Genomic DNA, 19,821 nt, shown 5'->3' with positions numbered 1-19,821 from the left:
GCTATCTCGCATTGAAGACCGGCGCAACGGCTGCATTGATCCTTCGGCATCGAGGTCATGATTGTGGAAGCCACCTGCAATGAACACGTAGCCGAGGCAGATATGTGGACAGCATGTCACTGCCATCTCAGGAGCGATCACGGACGCCAGCATTGCCTCGCCAATCTCTGGTGCAGCCACTAGAACCGATGAGTGGCAACTGGTAAAAGCTAGTTTTGAGGTGTGATGAACCTTAATTGTTGGGGGTTGGTAAACAAAGAATCGACCTGACAGTCGGCCCCCCCTCCCCCCATTGGCTTCAACTTGGGAGCTAGTGATCTATCAGCATCGAACATTCGATGTGAGAAGAAGCCAGCGATTTTTTATTTGCATCTATCCAAGTGATCTCTTAAGTTTGAATAGGAATCCATAGACGTAGAGAACTTCTTGGCGAAAGACGCCTGATGACATACCGTCTGTGTGGTCTCCTCAAATGAAGCCAAAGACGGGATGGACGATACTACCAGTCTCTCTGGCCTAGCAACTGGACCTAAGTACTTATCCATTGTCGTCGCTCTCCTGTCAGACTGATGCTCCGTGTAACAAGCAGCATAGATGACGGTCAAGGGATCCGCTAACAACTTTTGTAATTGAACGAAGAGGGTACATATACTGTCGACTGACGACTACTCTGCGGCATTCAAAATGTCTTCTTAGAAGCAACCTTGATGATGATAAAGGATGGCAACAATCCTCGTATCAATATCCGGTTTTACACACGTGCTTTCATGCAACGAGATGCCGCAAGCTTTGATTGGCCTATTAACCTGTAGATACGGATCTCCATGTGTTTCAGTGGGTGGATGCCCCGACTCCGACGACCATGACCACGACCACGACGACTCCATCTCCCAAGTGTCTAATATGTATCTGACCTTTGACGGAACGAACGACTAAACTCCTAACTACAAGCTGCTTCGAATCGATACAGTACAACAGAGCTTTGCAGCATGGTACGGCGCCTCTTATTCCATCGCCTTTCTTTCACCATGCTGTCTTTGATTTATGTTTGGCACTTTGAGTTGAGTCAAACCCAACTCGGATAAGGGAAGGATGCAGAGCCCGGTAGCATCCGATAAGTCTACAGTAGGTAGATGGCCCGTCGGCCCTTCGGCCGGCTCTCTGCGCCAAAATGGTTGCAAGACCCCATGACGCCCAAGGACACCCTGGCTGACGAAGACAAATGGTGGCGCAGCAGCTACCCCTAGCTCTTTTGTCCCGAGGATTGACGAATGGCGCAACGTCATCACTGCTCAGGGACAACGGCACGGCTCTCGCTCCCACTCGTCCCTCGTATCCTTTCGCTTCACCATACTCTGTACGGAGTACCATGTATGTATTCGTCCATCTTTAGTCACCAGCTGAAACCTATAAGCGCCACTCTGTGCGAGGCCAGGCAGTCAAGTAGGTAGGTAAGCTCAGTTATCACTGACAACCTGAGGCGAGATCGCCTTCCCCGCATCTCAGCTTATCCTAGCTCTGCAGCCCTCTTGACTTCATCTCATCTCACCCTATATCATCAAAGGTCGGCCAGAAGACGCCTCGATTCCTACAAGCAGAAGCCAAGATGCCTCCTCTACCCATGCCTCCTCACGACATCTGGAACCCTGACGGGTTTCAGAGCCCGGAGCTTGCTATCGCCGTCGAGCGCTTGTCCCGCCGCACCAATCCCCACACGAGCTCTAACCCTCCTCGCACGACGACTCGAGATTCCGAACCGGGCAACGGCGACAGCGTTACGAAGGAGTACTTTAAGCACTCGAGCGCGAAGCGCGTCAACACCGATGCTTTAGTGTTCAAAGCTCTCAAGGAGCAATACCCCCATCTCGAGCTGGTCGTTGTGCCCGAGGCCGTTGGCTTCAACGATTGTAACCTGCTTGGGTTCGCTCGAGCCGGGCACGCTAGCTGCGAGCTTATCGAGGACAAAGGCACCAACCTCCCCTCATCGATCGAATGGCTTATCTACCTAGCTCCAGCCCGGCGTCTCGACGGAGAGCAAGGTGGGCTGGCCAGCACAACCAAGTTTGGCAAGTACCTGTACAAGTGGCAGGGCCATGAGTTCATCGTCTATCTGATTGATGGCCGCGACGGAACGGTCCCTTACCCGGTCAAGAACTACTATATCCTCGCCCCCGAGACCTATCATATTGATCAGCTTGTCCTGGCCGCCGGCAAGTGGAGCAGTGATCTTCATGATGAGGTCTGGGTTTTTGACGAGGGCTACTGGCAAAAGAGCCGCGAGCTCTTTGAGAGCTTCCGGAATGCCTCCTGGGACAGTGTTATTCTCGACCAAGACATGAAAAAGGCCGTCATCGATGACCATCTGTCATTCTTCAACTCCAGGGACACCTACCAGAACCTCAAGGTGCCTTGGAAGCGCGGCCTGATCTACTACGGACCCCCAGGCAACGGCAAGACCATCTCGATCAAGGCCACCATGAACATGCTCCACCAGATGAACATCCCTACGCTGTACGTGCGGACGCTCGTCTCATACATGGGACCCGAGTACTCCATCAAGCAGGTCTTCGGCAAGGCGCGGGAGTACGCGCCTTGCTACCTTGTTTTTGAGGACCTTGATACGATCGTGTCCGAGAACGTCAGGAGCTACTTCCTCAACGAGATGGACGGTCTCAAGTCCAACGACGGCATCTTCATCATTGGCAGCACGAACCATCTGGACCGCCTCGACCCCGGCATTTCCGTGAGTATTACAATCCGGCGGCCGGCCGTTGCAGAGAAGCACCTTGACTAACACGTGGTAGAAACGTCCATCTCGATTCGACCGGAAGTACCTGTTCCCGGACCCGAACCTCGAGCAGCGCATCGCCTACTGTCGCTTCTGGCAGAAGAAGCTCCGGGCCAACGAGGAGATCGTCTTCCCCGACAAGCTGTGCGAGGCCATCGCCAAGATCACGGACAAGTTCAGCTTCGCCTACATCCAGGAGGCCTTCGTCGCCGCCCTGCTGGCCATCGCGCGCCGTTCGCATCAGCAGGGCAGGCGCGACAGTGTTCAGGCCCTCACGGAGCAGCTCGAGGACGACTGGCTCGGGGTGGTCGACGCTTCCGAGGACGAGGACTTGAAGAAGCTGGTGCTGTGGGTGGAGATCAAGAAGCAAATTGAGATTCTCCGAGACGGCATGGAGGAGGAGAACTAGACGTATACACACTGTCTGCATTGCGTCGTCGAGGTTTCATGCGGGGGGGGGCATAGGATAGCATGACTTGAGTTGATTGTATGATAGTATCATGATGAGTAACAAGAGGAAATGGCACACTTAGGACCGCCAACTTTTAAAGATGGTCAGATTGCTAGACGAGGCATTCGTTACTGCACCTCACTGAAACGAAGTGCTTTGTAGTTAAACCGGTGCCGGTGGAACAAAGGGCTCTCTATGAAAGTATCCAAGGTCTCTGGGATGTACGTAACTCCTCTCTGGGGGGGGTGGTACAAGACCGGGAAGCGACATTGGGGCTTTACGTTGTAGAACGCGAGACACTCAACTAGGTGTCGCAGTCCTGCCTCCCAAAGCTATATATGAATGGTTGATGAAATCAATATATGTACATGTGTGGTCGGCAAACAAGGCACACCGCATGCATGGGATATGTGCAACAACCAATGTTTCCCCGCATCAGACTTTCAATAGATCCGAAAATAGCCAAGCCAAGCTCGTGTAACCTATTTCCTTGCAAGTTACTCGTTCTCGTTCATTTGAGATGCCCTCGTTGTCATTGCCCCCGCCTCTCTCAAGAACAGACATACCTATACTTGCCTCCATATGCGCGTCGATCAGGTGTTGTAAAAGCAGTCTACAGACCGCTTTAGAACGCCCTAAGAAACATCAATGTCAGCTATACATCGCAACGTGGCATCGTCGGTAGGCGAAGACCAAAACAGTGTCTTACCTTGCCTGTAGTGACGCCGCGGACTTGGCAATAAGCCTTGTCCGGGTTCTTCACGTCCTGGATGCTCGTCAGAGTCCACCTCTCGGTTCTACCTCGTCTGTTGGATTCGAGCTCGATCTGCTGCATCTCGCTCATGAACCTGACGTCAAGCCTGCCGCCGTGCTGGTCCTTGACCGTCAGCAGACTGGGCAGGTCGACGGGCCCTCCACCCTTGCTGTCGCGCTCGCTGGCGAGGACCGTCTCGCTGTTTCCGGACATGTCGTAGACGGTGACGACGGCCGTGTGGTTGGCCTTGTCGCCGCCGAAGGCTATTTCTTGGGAAATTTGAACGAGACGCTTTGAAGGGGCGTGACCGGGGCCGGAGCCAGGGAGGGGCTTGGACCTCCTACCGAATACGATTCTGGGTATATCCGGGATGCCTGGCTCGGGGCCAGGGTCATCTGCTAGTACGGTTGAGGTGGGCTTGGTCCGGCTGGTGACTATCACTCCAGGAGTGGCAGGACGCCAGTCTGTGATCTTGAGCTTGGACGAAGATGCCGCTGCCTGGCGGGAAGACGGGGTAGATGAACGGAGCGAAGGTGTGCTCGGGGATACACTCTTGGAGACGCCGCTGCTTGGATCCCTGGTTCTAGAGGAGCCTGCAGAAGATGACCCTCGGCCAATTGAGGCGGAGGTAGAAACGGAAGCCGAAGGGGACGCAGAAACAGACATCAAAGCGGGCGTAGAAGCGGATCCCGAGGCGGAGGCCGAACCACCCGAAGCCGCGGGCGAGGAATGCCCCGGGGCAGCAGGCATCGGGCACGACCCCGCGCTCTTGTCGTCCCGGGCCGCGACGGCACCAGGAGGACACCAAGACTCCTCAAAGACCAGGAACTTCTCGTACCAGACGCGGATCGTGGGCTTGCGGACCTCGGCGCCGTCGGCCGTCGTCGAGATGACGTGGGCCGGGTGGTACTGCCAGTGCAGGAGGCCGTACGGCGGCGAGTACATGTCCATGGGACTGAGCGGGTTCCGCTCCTGGGCGTAGGCCGGCCAGTACGAGGGCCCCTTGACGTAGATGTTCTTCCGGATCTTGTCGCGCGGGAATCCGAGGTCGTCGGCGATGAAGTCGGCCCACCGGCCCACGAGCCGGTCGTGCCTTGGCTCGAACCCGCCGTAGTTGGGGGGGATCTGGGAGGTGCCGGCGAAGGTCATGGAGGAGGGCACGTGGAGGATGACGGCCAGGGTGTCCTGGGCGATGTTGTCAAAGATGTCGGTCTCGCGCCGCAGCTGGTCGATGCCCTTGTAGCCGCCGATGCGGTCGCCGGACCCGCGCTTGAGGAACTGCAGGATGCCCTCGTCGAACTCGGCGTCCCAGTCCAAGGCGGTGGGCTTGTGGGTGCCCTTGTGGAAGTTGGGTATCTCCCACACGTGGCTCGTGTAGATGCCCCTCTTGGTGACGATGATGACGCCGCTGCAGCCCCAAAAGGGGCCGGTGGCGCCGGCGAGCGGCCGGTCGCCGAAGACGTCGGCGTGCATGGTCGAGTAGCCCATCTCGAGGCGCTCGCCGTCGAGGGTGAGGCGCGGCGCCGTGAGGCCGTCGCAGTAGTGGTAGACATACCTCCACATGCGGTCCCACCAGTTCTGGGGGCCCTCGGGCCAGTCTTCGGGGCGCGTGAGGCCTTTGGGCCCGTCGAGGAGGCCGGGGTCCGGGGGGTGAAGCCGTGCTGGCGGGCGATGAGGCCTTTGCCTCCCGGTTTGGCTGCGCAGTTCAGGCATGGAGATTCCCTGTCGCCGCAGAAGTGCTCCGCCGGGGCCGGCGTGGCCGAGTGTGTGGTGAAGGTCGTCGTTGTCGTGGTGTCGAGGGTCTTGCTGCAGACGACGGTCGGCTTGCAGGTGGCCGTGTCGCAGGTGGTGGTGAAGCTTGTCGTCGACCCGGAAGTTGTCACGGGGCGGACGAAGCAGTGCTGGTCACAATTGGGTGAGATGGTTGTGGTCGCGGTGCAGGAGGCTTCTGATGAAGCCGCGGACGTTGGGCTCTTCTCAGGTTCGTCTTCCGGCTCCTCGGGGTCGGTAGGGTCGTCAGGCCTGACCTTGCGAGGCTTACCCCTTGGTTTGTGTGCTGGAGGCTGTGCGGCCGCGTTAGTCTGAAGCGGTCTGTCTGGTGGCATTGTCTAGAAGATAGAGTATACCTTGGCCCAGGGGAACCCACGAGGCCCTGGGAGGTTCAGGCCGCCGCAGGAGAGGAAGGGAATCAGACACTTGGGCGGGCAGAGTAGCTGCCCGCCACCGCAGAACCACACAGGAAAGATTGTGGGCCAGGCGATGCCATCACGGGTCGTCGTCTTGGTGAGCTCGGTGGAAGTCCAGGTGACGATGGTCGTGGGATCGATACCCTCGGGAGGTTTTGATGTGGCGAACATGGGTACGGTGGCATACTCTAGGGTATCGGACGAGGTGGGCGAGGCCGTAGAGATAGGGCCGCTTGAATAAGTGCTTCCGGGCCCAGCAGTCGATGTCGAAGACACAGACTGTCCAGCGGGCGAGGCTGCGCTGCTCGACGTTGCACTGCTGATGCGTGTGCTACCAGGAGAGGCCGTGGTTGGCTTGTTATTGTCGTTGTCTTCTGGAGTCTTTGTTGACTTGTCTTGGTTGACCTCTGAAACCTCGGAAGACTTTGACGACTGCTGACCTTCGCCAGTGGTAGTAGTTGGTGGCTCATGGGTACTTGCTCCGCCAGACATGGAAAGGGACATGGATGGGGTTCGCACATCGTGATTAGTACCATGAGAATCGGAAACAGATGTGGGAGACGGATCGGCGATGGTCGAATCTTCAGCGGCGGAAGAAGAAAAGAACGGATCGTTTCCCGTCACTTGGGTGCTGCCAGAGGGGAGTCCGACTGCCTGAGAGTTGGCGCTTGAGGTTGCGGCTTGACCAGGGATTGTGGTAACACGAGAGGTCTGGGCTGTGCCACCTTCGGACAAAGATGCCTGCATGGCAGAAGTGGAGGACTCATTCTCTCCGCTCTTTGGCTGGCCTCCCTGCGCAGAGTCGAGAGGAGACGAAGACGGAGCGCCCCCGTTGGGGACGCTGAAGGAGGTGCTCCGCGCTCCAGTCGACCTGTTTTCCTGGAGCGAGGTGAAAGATGAGCTGCCCGGTGAGTCGCCAGAGGAGGCGCTCTGTTTTATAAGGCTAGCAGACCCAACAGTGTTGATGAAAGTCGTGTTCCAGGACTGTTTGGAACTATTCTCGGGGTCTCTGATCGTGGGGAGGCCATTCAAGGTAGAGGAAGTGACAGGCTGGTGCGTGAGAGAGGAAGGGAGTTCTGAGGCATCGTATGGCAGGGTGACGAGGATATGGGTGGTGATGATGCTGGTGACGACCCGTTCTTTTCCGCGCTCGGAGGCTGAAAGCGAGAGCGTTGCCACGTCGGTTGTGACGATAGGATTCAGAGCTTGAGACCTTTCGTCTCGCTTCTTGGGATCTGGGGTGAGATGCAAACAGTCAGATGGCTGAAACGAATCATGTCTACGGTGGACGCTCACCTCTACCTCGAGCCTGGCTGGTCTCGACCAAGAGAGCGAAGACGATGAGATGGAGTACACCGCGAAGCAAGGGCTTCAACGAAGGCGTGCGGGTGGCCATCTCGACGCTTGCTCTGGTCTTTTGTGGCCAATTTGTAGCATGTAGAAACTTACGATGTATGAGAGAGTGAGACAAAGTGTATGAGTAAAGCAGACAGAACCTGAAGAATTTTGATGGTGAAACGGGAAGGATAAATCATCGCAGACGTGGGCGATGCCGGCGCATGGTGAAGTGAAGAGAAGAGCAGCGAGAGGGAGGGGGGAGAGGAGCAAACATCGTATCACTCTGAAACAATAGAGAGAAGACTGATGAATGTAATCAATCAGATTAGCGATGGATGGCGGTCAACATGTGTCTTTGTTTTCCTCGTCCCCTTGCTTGACAGTGGGAAACTTTAGACAAGCATGCGAGGGAAAGGCGAAGTGATGGTCGATCATGAGGCAAGGAACAGCTCGGAGGTGTTGGAGTGAAAGGACAAACAGAGTGTCCAAGTCTTCTGGGAAGGGAACATTGGGGATATTGCAGAAACCATCGCGTCCAACAGAGACACATACTGTTGGAGGTTTCCAAGGGGATTGCCAACTCGGGATGATTTGCTGCTCATGCATGGAGAATGAATGAAGCGTCAGGACGGGTCTATGATATAGATTATAATCATCTGCAACTGTTGAAGTCGTCGCTCCTCTACGTAAACGAACAATGCTGCACACGTTGCCAGCTAATACTTTTAGTGTACAGTACGATCGGCTCATAGCCTTATGATAAGGGACCTTCTGTTCGATTGTTTTGCTGTATGGGTTTAGTTCGTGATTGATCGACTTCGCAATGACTTCTCCGGATGATATGGCGTGGTGGAAAGATCTATACGCGGCGACGAGTCCATTGGGACTGTGTGCATCAACTTCAACACGGCGGAGTAATCAAATGCACCTCTCAGGCATGGAAGGAATCGTTGCTCATGGTTTGTATCTGCTTTGAGAACTTGTACGCATCGTTGCTGACCAGAACATCGGTTGTGTCTAGTCTTGTGTGGCTATTTTCAAGGACCGACTTTTTGGACTGTCAAGCAAAACACGAGTAGCAATACCCTTTACTTTTGGAAGAAATAATGCTCCTCTCAACTTGCCCCATGAGATGAATCGATCTTGTCGAATACAGATGGACACCCACCGTACAATTGACACTTTACGGACAAGTCAAGAAGAGTGCTTCACAGGAGCCTCGATGCGATTTGAGCGGACAGACGCCTGTATGATAGGCTGCCTCAGTGAGCTCGGCTCAGCTTGCGCCGAATGCCCAAGACGGGCGCGAATATATTTATCCAAAATGTATGCTGTAGTTATAAAAAAGGTGTATGCATGTTTCGCTTCCCCCCCAAGCGCCTCTGGCCGGCCAGATGCCGTATAAGTGCTCGTTGCTCAAACGCCGCCGTGCCCCAACGAATTGTAAGCTCCCCGCCGTCCGTGCATCTCTTTCTCTCTATTTTTTGCTTTGCTTATTTATTTATATAGGTCTCTCTTTCGTTGTTTGCCAATGGTGCGAAGATGTCGGGAGGCGGTGACGGAAGGACGGACGGGCCGTCTAGCCGCGGCCGCCGTTGTAGTCGGCGCCACCGGCCTTGCGTAACCGCTTGATGATGTCGTCTTCGTCGAGGTCGGCCTTGTCGCTGGCGTTGACGGTGATGCTGTGGTGGGGCAGGACCCTCTTGACCTCGCTGCTCTCGATACTGACGCGGGCCTTGCGCATGATCTTTGTGGACTCGCCGATCCAGATGACGAAGGCGAATTTGACGCGCTTGCTCTCGGCGTCGTTGGCGTACTCGACGCGCACGTAGGCGTATTGGACCTGAGAGTCGTCGAGCTCCTTGGCCAGCTCGGCGATGCCGCCGGTGCCCGTCTTGGTGAGGGTCAGCTTGTTGCCGACAGCGCTGGCATACGAGATGAGAAGCCAATTGGTCTCGTCCTTGTCGGAGCGGACAGCATCGTAAGCCGCGGCGATCTCGGGCGCGTCAAGGCCGGACATTGTGTGTGTCTCTGTGTGTGTAGGAGCGGAATAGCGGCGGTGGAGGGCCGGGAGTTCGGGACGGGAAGACGAGAGGGGGGTCTCTTCGTGGGTGGAGACAAAGAGCGGCGAGTATATGCGCGTGGGGAGGGAGGGAGAGTGACAAAGAGAAGAACGGGAGAGTTTGCAATAGGACGGAGGAGGAGAGAGAGAGAGAAGGGGGACGGAGAGGGACGGAAGGGTCGGAGTCTTCCCCTTGTCGGAGCAGGGAGCGTTCGGCCGGAAGAGAGGCGAGAACAGGGAACCGAGGCCGGAATCGATGGTGGTGTATCCTCGGTGAGTGGTGTGGTGTGGTATCTGTCAATCTGTCTGTCTGTCTGTCTGTCTGTCTGGGACAAAAAGGCGAAACGACGTCCGAGTCTCCATCCCACATCCCCCCCACATCTCCCTGCCCCTCTCCTGCTGACTCAGCATGCTAAGCTGAGTCAGCAGGCCTTCACCTCAGAATTCTGCCCCTCCTCACCGAGACCCCGCCTCGGTGTAGACAAGGTGTGACACCGGTGTGTGTGTGTGTGTGTGTTCCTCTCTCTCCCTTTCTCCCTACTCCATCCATACATCCTACACCCCACCACCTTATCTTGATTACCTCAACACGATGACTGACTCGTCGCATCACACCCACTGAAACAACAACACCGTGGTATACCTATTCCTCCGGCAGAAAATGCTGCTCCCTCGACCGATGCAGAGAGTGGCTGGATGATCAATCGTCAATCGTCTCTGCCGATGCCAAGAAGAGAGGTGAGGGCCATCCGTTAATGTCGACAGTATCCCATCCTATCCCATCCTATCCCATCCCTACCCTTACGTACCGTAGGTTCGTCCATCCTCCGGTGTGCTATGCTAAATATACATTGTATGTTCCTCCCAACCATCGAATGCTCACTAACACATCTGCTTCTTTTCTTAGACCTCTCACACTGATCGTCATGGACCCCTACGAACAAACCCCCTTGATGCCACTCGTGGTCTTTCTTTTTGACGAAACGCCCCCTCATGTGCCAACGTCCAACACATTGTCGTGATGCGATGCGATGCGATGTACGCCACGCTCGGCGTTGCACTCGTCGGCAGCAATCGATAACCTGAGCGCCCAATCCCAAGCCCGAGCATATCGTCGTCCTCCCCCCCCCGGTCCTCTCGGAGGCACTAGTGCGTCTCAACCTCGGCCGCTCGGTCCTCGGTGCGCACAGCGCCCCCCGTGGGGGAACCCCGGTCCAAAGTCAAATGTTTCTGCGACACTTTTGCCCGCTTCATGACATCAAAAACCGCTGGATGCCCTCCCCCCGCCCCTGCTTCCCCCTCCAGCCTTGTACAAACAGAATGTCGCGACCAGGGGCCTGGGCAACTTGACGATCGCTGTTTGATGTTTCCATCTCCATATTTCTTGCCCAACCAATTGGACGACTATATCATCCGTCAACGGTGCCCCGTCATCATACGCTATCTCTAGGATCAATCAATCCCTTTCAAAGCAGCCAGAGTAGCTGTGTGTGTGTGTGTGTGTGTGAATTCTATCGCAATCGCCCAACATGTCAAACGATCTGGCCAGCCAGGCCGTCTGGGAAGCCAACCCGCTCTCGTTTCTCTACCGCCAGGCCGTCGTCACCCCGGCCGAGATCCCGGATCAGTTCGACCTCTCCGACTGCACTCTCATCATGACCGGCGCCAGCAGTGGCCTTGGACTGGAAGCCAGCCGCCAGTTCCTGGAGCGCTCGCTCGGCCACCTCGTTATGGGCGTCCGGAACACAGCAAAGGGCGAGGCCCTTGCCGAGGGCCTGCGGAGGGAGTTCCCCATGGCCCAGATTCAGGTCTGGCATCTCGAGATGGAGTCGTACGAGAGCGTGCGGGACTTTGCCGCCCGCTGCAAGAAGGAACTCTCCCGCATCGACATCGCCATCCTCAACGCCGCCGTCGTCGCCCAGTCGTACATCCGCGCTCGCGAGGGTCATGAGCTGATGCTACAGGTCAACTACCTGTCGACCGTCCTGCTTGCCCTCCTCCTGCTGCCCGCTATGAGGGAGAAGAGGCCCAAGGACGAGCCCGCGCGCCTCGTCCTTGTCAGCTCCGACCTGTCCTACTGGCACACCCCCGAGGAGGACATGGTGACGGGGTCCATGTTCAAGCCCGCCGACAACCAGAGGCTCTGGGAGTCGGACAAGAACTACGAGCAGTCCAAGTTCCTCGGCCAGCTCTTCGTCGCCAAGCTCGCCACCATTCTCGACCCCAACGAGGTCATCGTTAACCTGTCCAGCTCCGGCCTCACCGGTGGCACCAACATTGTCAAGCCCGCGAGCGAGAGCTTTTTCACGGGTCTGATCAAGAAGACGCTGGGGCGCAGCGTCGAGGTGGGCGCCCGGAGCTACCTCGACGCCGCCATCGTCAAGGGGAAAGAAAGCCATGGAAGCTTTACGTCGGACGGTGTGATCAAGCCGTAAGTCTCGTCGTCTTTGTGAATATGAAAGGCTGTCGCTCTCGGATGCTAACCGGTGCGCAGGTGGCCGTCGGTCATGTACACCTCTGAGGGAACCGGGCTCAAGGATAGGATATGGGCCGAGACCAGGAAGGAGCCTGGTTTCGCAGAGGCGTTTGCCGCAGTCGAAAAGGCTTCGTAGAAACCACGCCCGATATGGTGTTTGCGCGAGACCCTGGATCAATGTGGACCAAGACGGAGCAAGGCTGTTTATTGGTAAAGGGTGTTATTTGTTCATAAGGATTGTTTTGGTTATTTTTGGTTGGTGACATTATACCAATATTTCAAGAGGGACGGAAACAGGATGGAGCACTTATTGAAACGGCCGAACGTCCCTTTAGCTAACACAGCTGTATTAACGAAAACGTACAATATCTTTTTATTCGGGCAGGGTTGAAAGTGTAGGTGCTCACTCATCCACAGACTTCAGATTCCGCTTCAGCCTCCACTTTGGTCCGACCTTCATCTCGATATACATGAGCGGTAGTAAGAGAATATAGACTCCGCCCAGCAGGACATATGACCAGCTTATGCGTATAGCCGAGGTCATCTTGTCAATCAAGCCTACCAATAAGGCCGCAAGCAGACACCTGACGAGGTTGGTCTACAACGGTAAAACCAGAACGTGCCACCCTAGCCAGTGCGCGAAGAGTTTTTAGTTTTAGGACTTACACACGCCGTCGCTGCAGAGCTTCTTGTCTGCAAAATGTCAATCATCAACGTCATGGTCGTGTTGAGAATGGCTATGGAGGTGTATCCCACTGAGACTCGGGGTCGGCTACCTCCCGTTCCGAGCCCGATACTCGATAGCACCTTTTTCTTTTCGGGGGATGGATACTCACAGACGACTTGGAGCACCAACGGGACGGCAATGTGTACGCCCCTGTCGACGCAGAAGCCCCAAGCTATGACGGCCCCGGAGAAGAGCACGAGGAGCACCGGCATTGTCCTTAGGCGGGCGTACTCCTTTGGGAAGAGGACACTGCCGCCCTCGCCGCCCTCGGCCTCGACCCGCCTCCTGATGCGCGCGTCGTCCCAGTCGAGGAACTTGCCGGTCAGCGTGCCGCCAAAGACCATGCCGAGCCCCGTGGGCAGGTAGCACAGGCCCAGCACCGTCTCGGACAGCCAGGGGTAGACCCTGGCGAAGGAGGACGCGACGGTCGTGACGACAGTGTCGTTGACGGCGCACACGACGCCCGTGAAGACCAGCGTGATGGCGACGTCCGGGTACACCAGGATGACGAACGGGTTGATGGAAGGCCTGGCGGCGCCGGCCGCCTTCGACCGGGCCGTCGTCCGGTCTCTGCGCCGGGCCCGGCCGACGACGGGGACGAGGGGCATTTACACGCCGCCCGGGGAGACGTTGCCGTTGCCGACGAGGCTTCGGAGGGTCTCGGGGAGGAACCTGATTCAACGGTAAGAGGACGAATGCACCGCACCGCACGCGAGACCTGGGGGGGGGGATGTATTTGGGACAGACAGACGTACAGGAGAATGAAGAGGAGGCAGCAGACGGCCATGATGACTTGGAACCAGAAGATGGACCGCCACCCGAGCTTATCGGCCAACGCCCCGCCGACGGCGGGGGCTATACACGGCGAGAACTGTTGACTGTGTCAGTCGGGTCCCCCACAGTGACCGCAGTCTCAGTCTCATCCAGAAGGCGAAAGAAGGCGCGAGCGCAGCGCGAGGGAGCAGGGAGCTAACCATCGGGCCGATATTGAACATGCCAAAGAAGCCGCCCCTCTCGTCGGGGGTTGAGATATCGCCAATGACGCCGGCGCCTGTCTTCCGCGTCAGCGCTGTTTAGGGTTTAACATGCGTATTGCGTATGACCCCGGTGACGGGGTATGTGTATATGTGTGGGCGTGAGGGTGTGAGCCCCTTACCCAACGCGATGGCGCTGGCGCAACCTGCCGCCTGCAGGCGGCGGAGGACGATCAGGAGCCAGAAGGCGTCGGTGGGGATGACGGCGATGCCGACGCAGGCCCCGTTCAGCACGGCCAGGCATACCAGAAAGACGGGCCGTCTTCCGTGGCGATCGGACAGGGGGCCCCAGAGCATCAGGGCTATCCGAGGGAGGGGGGGAAACATATTGTCAGCGGGCATGGTAACATTACCAAGATGGGGGTTTTCGTCTTGTTGTTTTGGTTCAAGACTCACACAGGCCCTGCATCGCGAGAAAAGCCGTCACGGTCAGGTTTGATGTCATCGACCGAGCGGCCAAAGGCCTCGGAGAGCCTCGGGATGGCGGGGAGGTAGATGTTGGTTGGCAGCGGGCTGCGTCTGGCGAGTTAGCGAGTGGAGGACAGATGGAGGGGGACTGGACGAAGGGCGGTGGACGCGTGCCTGTAAAAACCCGCGACGGCGACCATGCCGATGATGAACCACTTCTCGGTGCGCGTGAAGACGCTGTACGGCTCGACAGGGGCGGCGGCGTCCCCGATCGGGACGGAGAGAGGTTCCGGGCCGGGAGCGGGAGCGGATGCCGGCACCGGGGGGTCGCCGGCTCCGGCGTACTGGCTTTCGGTCTTGGGTTCGGCCATTGGTGGGGTCGGATGTCGAGGCACCGTTGGAGGCTAAAACTTTCTGTTCTCGGCTTGAGTGGTAGAGAGGTAGGGGCGACGTTAGAGAATGGGAAAAGGATGGGATGCTTAAACACCTAGTCTTCGAGCCGCGTTCCCCCACACGCTCGTCGGTCTACTTGAAGAAACTGACGAGATAAAATGGGCCCCCCGCTCTATTCACACAGACCCAGAAAGTCGGCGAAACCCATTCGGTACCGGTTCGGGAACGACAAAAAGACTTGATGGGGTGCAGGTCTCCGGCAACGGCAATCCGAGATGGGCCGTCCCGTTTTCCTTGGTAGGGGGGAGGGGGGAACAACCGCATAAGCTCGGTTGGATTCCAGATGATAAGCAGAGACGCACCTCACGGGATACGGGCACAAGTGGACCGAGACCGTGACCGGAGGAGGTGTTGTGCCCGGGGCATTTCCGGGACGAAGGTCTTGGACCGTCATACTTGGCAGAGTTCGGGGGTGATAACTGGGTCAAGCTGGCTAGTCTGGAATGATCTATGGCCAATCCTTTACTCTGTTGGTCTTCTTATCTCCGGCCAAATCTGTAGATCAACCCTTGTCTGAGCTCTTGGGTCAATAATTCTTGCTCGAGCTACGATGCCAGTTCGCCTATGCTCTGTCGACTTGTATACAGCCAGTCCGAAACCCCCTCCCCCTCCCCCAAAAAGCTCCAAAAACCCTCCGTGTAATGTTTCGAGGAGACTTTATGACTCGACGTAGCTCCTCCAAGAGGTAACAATGTCCGTCCCAGCGCTGCGCTTGGATTTTGTCATCGCAGCCTCCGCTCGCTTTGATCATCCCCCCCGCTCTCTCACGCAACGTCGTCCTTCATATGTGATCGTTGCACGCTCCAGGATCACCCCCATCATGCCCGCCAGTATGCCTTGGCGTCATCCAGTTCGCAAAGATGTCACTTATTATTACTTGGCCAGCGCAGGAGCAAAAGGGGATGAAGCGCCCCGGGGGGGGGTAGCTAGACCTGCCACATGGTGGATAGTTCTCGGGAACTCGACTGTTGCCCTTCCAGCGTAACAAGTACGAAAGGGAATCTTCTCCAGAGCAGAGCTTAGAAGCAATAGCAGGCGTGCGTATCTACGCAACAGACCGCTCTTTCTGGCGCGTAGATGACACAGCCTGATGCCTCCTCGGCGCTGTATGCCGAGATATAATCCCGAAGCCTGCGGGTAGCGCTGCAAGGCATTCTCTTTCTTCTTCTTCTATTCTTCCAGCATGGCTCCCTTGACAATGTGGATACTCCGCTTCAGGAATCAACCTCCCCTGCATGCCGCATGGCTTAATCTACGGCGCTCGTTGATGGCGGCTAGCATGTCGACTGGAGCTGTGGGCATTTCGCATTCTCTTTCGGCTCTCGAGACCCTGGTTCGAGAAGAACAGTCCTGGGACAAGGGACAAGGAGGGGAAGCCTCTCACCACTCGTCGATGGTTACGGCGAAAGGGCCGTGCCGCTTGGTGGACCGCGGAGGAAGGGCGCCCAACGGTTGGTCCAAGTAAGGGGAAGTACCGAGTGGATATTGAATACGATCCGTACTGTTTGCCTGGAACAGACCGCAGATCGCCCTTGATTGTTTGGTGGCTTTTCCACGTTGCCGTTCCTGCATTGCCGCCCTCCCATGGACTACAGACCCTTGCATTTGGGATCCGGGCTCGTCCTGTCCCGATATGCTTGGCGTACGAAAGCAGTCATCCTCGAGCAAACAAAGTATGCATTCGAGCGTTCAGGTCAAACCCTAGGCCTTCCCCCCCTCTACCCTATTGGCCTACCTGTCCCTCTAGACAGACCTTTTTTGATGTTTGCTCCCGCCGCTGTGGTGGCTTGTATTGAGATCGGCTCATCATCAGATCAGATATAGGGGTTCTATCTCGCTCCAAGGCATCTTCACCCCTCTGCGCCTCAAATGAAGCATTAACCAGCCGGATGATAACAGACAACGGTGGAGGGGGCAGGCGAGGGCCACAGCTGGCACCGGGGGCTGCAGGCGTGTGCATGCCAAACAGAGCAAACACCACGTTTTCTGCGGTGCTGCACCCTCGCACAATATTGCCAATGTTGGGACAACGGCCGGGACGGGGTCGGGGAGGGGGTCTGCAGACATCTGGCCCAGCCGGAACCTTGAAAGATGTCAGTCACGGAGGTGCCGGTCATTTCTTCCATCTAACGGTGAGAACCTGCTGGTTCTTCCTTGGAGGAGTAACACACAACCGGTCCGTTTACCTCTCGGCTTGCATACGGGAGCAGGGGAAAGCCGGGGCAGGGGGGGATATAGATGGATATGCACGCCTCAGTTTGTGTTACTTGCTAGAAAAGGCAATGCTTGCATGGAAAGGCGGCATAGAAGAAAAACATATATTGGAAGAATCCTGCAGCGGCGGACAATATGATTCGAAGAGGACCCGTGGGGGGGGGGGGGGGGGGGGGGGGCAGATGCGCACGCTATTCGTACGAGAGAACGTTGGCAGATAAAGCGATATAGTCTGGGCGAACGGATAGAACTCTCCAATAACAGGCACGGAATGATAAAATCCTCTTAGTGACGGTTGACGGGCAAACGTGGAGATGATTGTCAGGGTGCGCTGCGAGCCATGTGCTGGTCTCGGACTTTGACGAGCCCTCACAACCAGTCAACACCGGGTGTCGCGGAATGTTACATGCATTATCACATCCCGGTTACTTGATTCGGCCTGCGGCGACGAGATCGGTGTACCTATGTGTGTGTCCGTGTGTGTCAGAAGTTGTCTCCTTTGGGGTTGCAGGCTGACGCACCGCCGCATAGAAGCAGATGCTCGTTCTGATAGAATCACCAATGGGATGCGTTTTCAGTGTCGAAAGACGCCGTGAAACCATTGTCCCATTTCCCTACATGACATGGACTGATCGACCATGAGGCATGCTGCCACGTACACACACACACACACACCTCCGCAGGTCGGCTTACAGTGCACTTGTCTCGGGGCCGTTCAAATAGGGTTTCGCCTCGTCCGGGATGTCTCAGATAGCCTGATTGGTCTGTTCGTCGCATGCGGATGGCAGCCGTCGCGCGATTCGGAGCAGGGCTTGGAGAGGCTTGCGTCGTTGAGGGACTTGGGAGAGGAGGCGCATCATCGGCCAACGCCGGCGCTAGGGGATTGATTCTAATACGAAGGAAGCACGGCAAGTGGCTGTCTATTTGGTGATATCGAAGCCTTTCGGGGTCAACTGACTGCACAATCCATTTGTTTGGAATAGGTATGACCAATCTCTTAAGTGGCAAACCCCCCCCCCCCGTAGATCATCTAGAATCCTATCTGAGCTGTCACCGGGGCAAGGGATCATGCATGCATGCATGCAACAACTGCCCCCAGCGGGGGTTTACACCTAAGTAAATGATTCAAAAAAAAACGTGGTAGACTAGGTGTCTCCCAGTTGCCGGTTTTGCGTGTTCCTGGTCGGATATGGGTTAACGCCGGCGTCAAAGTCTGGGAGAAACGAGACTTTTTACAAAGTATGATCCAGACCTCAAGAGACCAAGAGACCCAGACGAAGGAATCACAGAGCGCAACGGAGAACAGCGTGGAAGAAAAGCCCGTGTTCCACGGTGGCTGCACTAGTTCCAGAGCCACGCCCTCGTGTTGAGTCGATACTGTCAATGGCGACAAAGCTTATCTCGTCGTCTGGCCTTCTCGTCGGTGCCTCTGGCGGCAACTGTCCCCCATCATCAGACGGGATGAGAAATACGACTCGTTGGACTACCAAGGTGACCTTGCGAGGGGAAACCGGGGCTTCTTTCTCCCCGACATTGCGCCGGGCTGACGAAGAACCTGGCGGCCACTCCATTTTACCTTCCGCCCGGTCGGGGGGAAAGGCTCGTGTTGGGGACTTGTCTCTTCGTCAAGTTCCCTTACGCATCCAAGACTGAGCCAAGCACGAACCAGGCCGACTTGGAAAGGCGCCAACCCCGGTCTGTTGCCCGCGGCCGCCTCGGCTCCTACGGGGGGGGGGGGGGCGGCGCACTAGAACGGGGAGAAGTCCGCCCGCCTCCACCGCCATCTCTTCCTCCTCTCGACTCCAAGGTCGTCATGCGGGGAAGTGCCTAGAAAGAGAATTGCGGGGGACGGAGAAGAGGAGAAGAGTGAGGAGATGAGACAAAACAGAGGGGCGTTGAGGGGGGCACTTTGGTGTGTCTGTGGCCTTGGTCTGGACGGGCGGTTGGAAGTGGCACGGGATCCCTGTCCTTACAGACCAACCCTGTCTCGCTCACAATCCGAACAGTCTGTCTTCCGTTCTTATGCTTATTCCCCCCTGGACACCGCCGCAGATTCAGAACGGACGAGCGGAGGCGAGCGCCGTGGGAGGGCGGGGGAGAGGGGAACCGGGGATGATGCTGTGATGATGAATCGAGTATTAACCAGTATTAGAGGGAGAGGAGCTGGTGTTGGAAACGTAGGGAAGAAGCTTTTTCGAAACTTGCCCGCCCTGTACCCGCACGAGAGAGGGAGAGAGAGAGAGAGAGAGAGAGAGAGAGAGAGGGAGTCTTCTGAATCTGTCTTTGTTGCTGCGGGTGGCTAAAACTCAAAACTCGGTCGTCCAGTCCAGCCGGGTACACGCATATATCCATCCTCGAGGAGCTAACGGGCGATTTCGAGATTGGAACATTCCACGCCCTCGAACTTGGCCTTCTATTTTCGCAACGCAACCCTGGCTTTCTCCCGTACCTATTGGTGCTCCGGACCACCGAGCGGCGCCCGTCCCAATGTGCCAACTCATACTTCCCGCCTGCAGACGGAGCGGACGAACCCACGGCGCCGCGCCATCGCACAAAAAGCAATTCGTTTCGGCTCGGGTTCACACCTTTGGGAGGGAGGAGGGGGCGCACTAGGCGCTGCAGCCGAAGTATATCGTATATCCCTCCTTTGCATTGGGAGCACTGCACCGGAGACAGATCCAGACCAACGGGTCATCCATCTAGTGATGATTCGACGGCTGGCTAGCTAGCTAACACCTAGGACGCGGCCGTACAGATAGTGTTGATGTCTATGCTTACTCTGGCAGCGCCAGCGTAAGCGCATGCGTCTCTTCTCCTGGCTGAGCTGAGTTAACAGACGAGAGGGTTGAGACATGCACGACACGAGTCATGAAACAAACTCGCACGTCAAGTCTGGGCCACAAGCAGAGAGGTTCAGCGGACGTCCCTTT

General features: G+C 56.7%; 5 protein-coding genes across 5 annotated transcripts; 2 read left to right on the top strand and 3 right to left on the bottom strand.

The window, feature by feature from the left end:
- Positions 1-1,606: 1,606 nt before the first annotated feature.
- On the top strand, positions 1,607-3,197 carry GLRG_06862 (ATPase; the record flags this gene model as incomplete). Its single annotated transcript, XM_008097402.1, has 2 exons — positions 1,607-2,743; positions 2,805-3,197. The coding sequence occupies 2 exons, from the start codon at positions 1,607-1,609 to the stop codon at positions 3,195-3,197; spliced, it is 1,530 nt and encodes a 509-aa protein (XP_008095593.1).
- Positions 3,198-3,832: 635 nt separating this feature from the next.
- On the bottom strand, positions 3,833-7,575 carry GLRG_06861 (uncharacterized protein; the record flags this gene model as incomplete). The annotated part of the gene is made up of 5 exons (XM_008097401.1): positions 3,833-3,874; positions 3,949-5,894; positions 6,035-6,056; positions 6,120-7,414; positions 7,476-7,575. The coding sequence occupies 5 exons, from the start codon at positions 7,573-7,575 to the stop codon at positions 3,833-3,835; spliced, it is 3,405 nt and encodes a 1,134-aa protein (XP_008095592.1).
- Positions 7,576-9,096: 1,521 nt separating this feature from the next.
- GLRG_06860 (cofilin/tropomyosin-type actin-binding protein) lies at positions 9,097-9,537 on the bottom strand (the record flags this gene model as incomplete). The annotated part of the gene is made up of 1 exon (XM_008097400.1): positions 9,097-9,537. One exon carries the CDS (start codon positions 9,535-9,537, stop codon positions 9,097-9,099), a length of 441 nt encoding a protein of 146 aa, XP_008095591.1.
- Positions 9,538-11,108: 1,571 nt separating this feature from the next.
- Positions 11,109-12,191, top strand: GLRG_06859 (retinol dehydrogenase 12; the record flags this gene model as incomplete). The annotated part of the gene is made up of 2 exons (XM_008097399.1): positions 11,109-12,010; positions 12,074-12,191. The coding sequence occupies 2 exons, from the start codon at positions 11,109-11,111 to the stop codon at positions 12,189-12,191; spliced, it is 1,020 nt and encodes a 339-aa protein (XP_008095590.1).
- A 519-nt stretch (positions 12,192-12,710) lies between these two features.
- Positions 12,711-14,595, bottom strand: GLRG_06858 (major facilitator superfamily transporter; the record flags this gene model as incomplete). The annotated part of the gene is made up of 8 exons (XM_008097398.1): positions 12,711-12,748; positions 12,892-13,310; positions 13,395-13,454; positions 13,538-13,653; positions 13,757-13,833; positions 13,939-14,118; positions 14,244-14,329; positions 14,393-14,595. 8 exons carry the CDS (start codon positions 14,593-14,595, stop codon positions 12,711-12,713), a joined length of 1,179 nt encoding a protein of 392 aa, XP_008095589.1.
- Positions 14,596-19,821: the final 5,226 nt, after the last annotated feature.

Source organism: Colletotrichum graminicola, assembly GCF_000149035.1.
Source record: "Colletotrichum graminicola M1.001 genomic scaffold supercont1.26, whole genome shotgun sequence".
NCBI lineage: Eukaryota > Fungi > Ascomycota > Sordariomycetes > Glomerellales > Glomerellaceae > Colletotrichum > Colletotrichum graminicola.
Note: the sequence above shows the minus strand (reverse complement) of the source record. Positions and strands in the feature narration are given on the sequence as shown.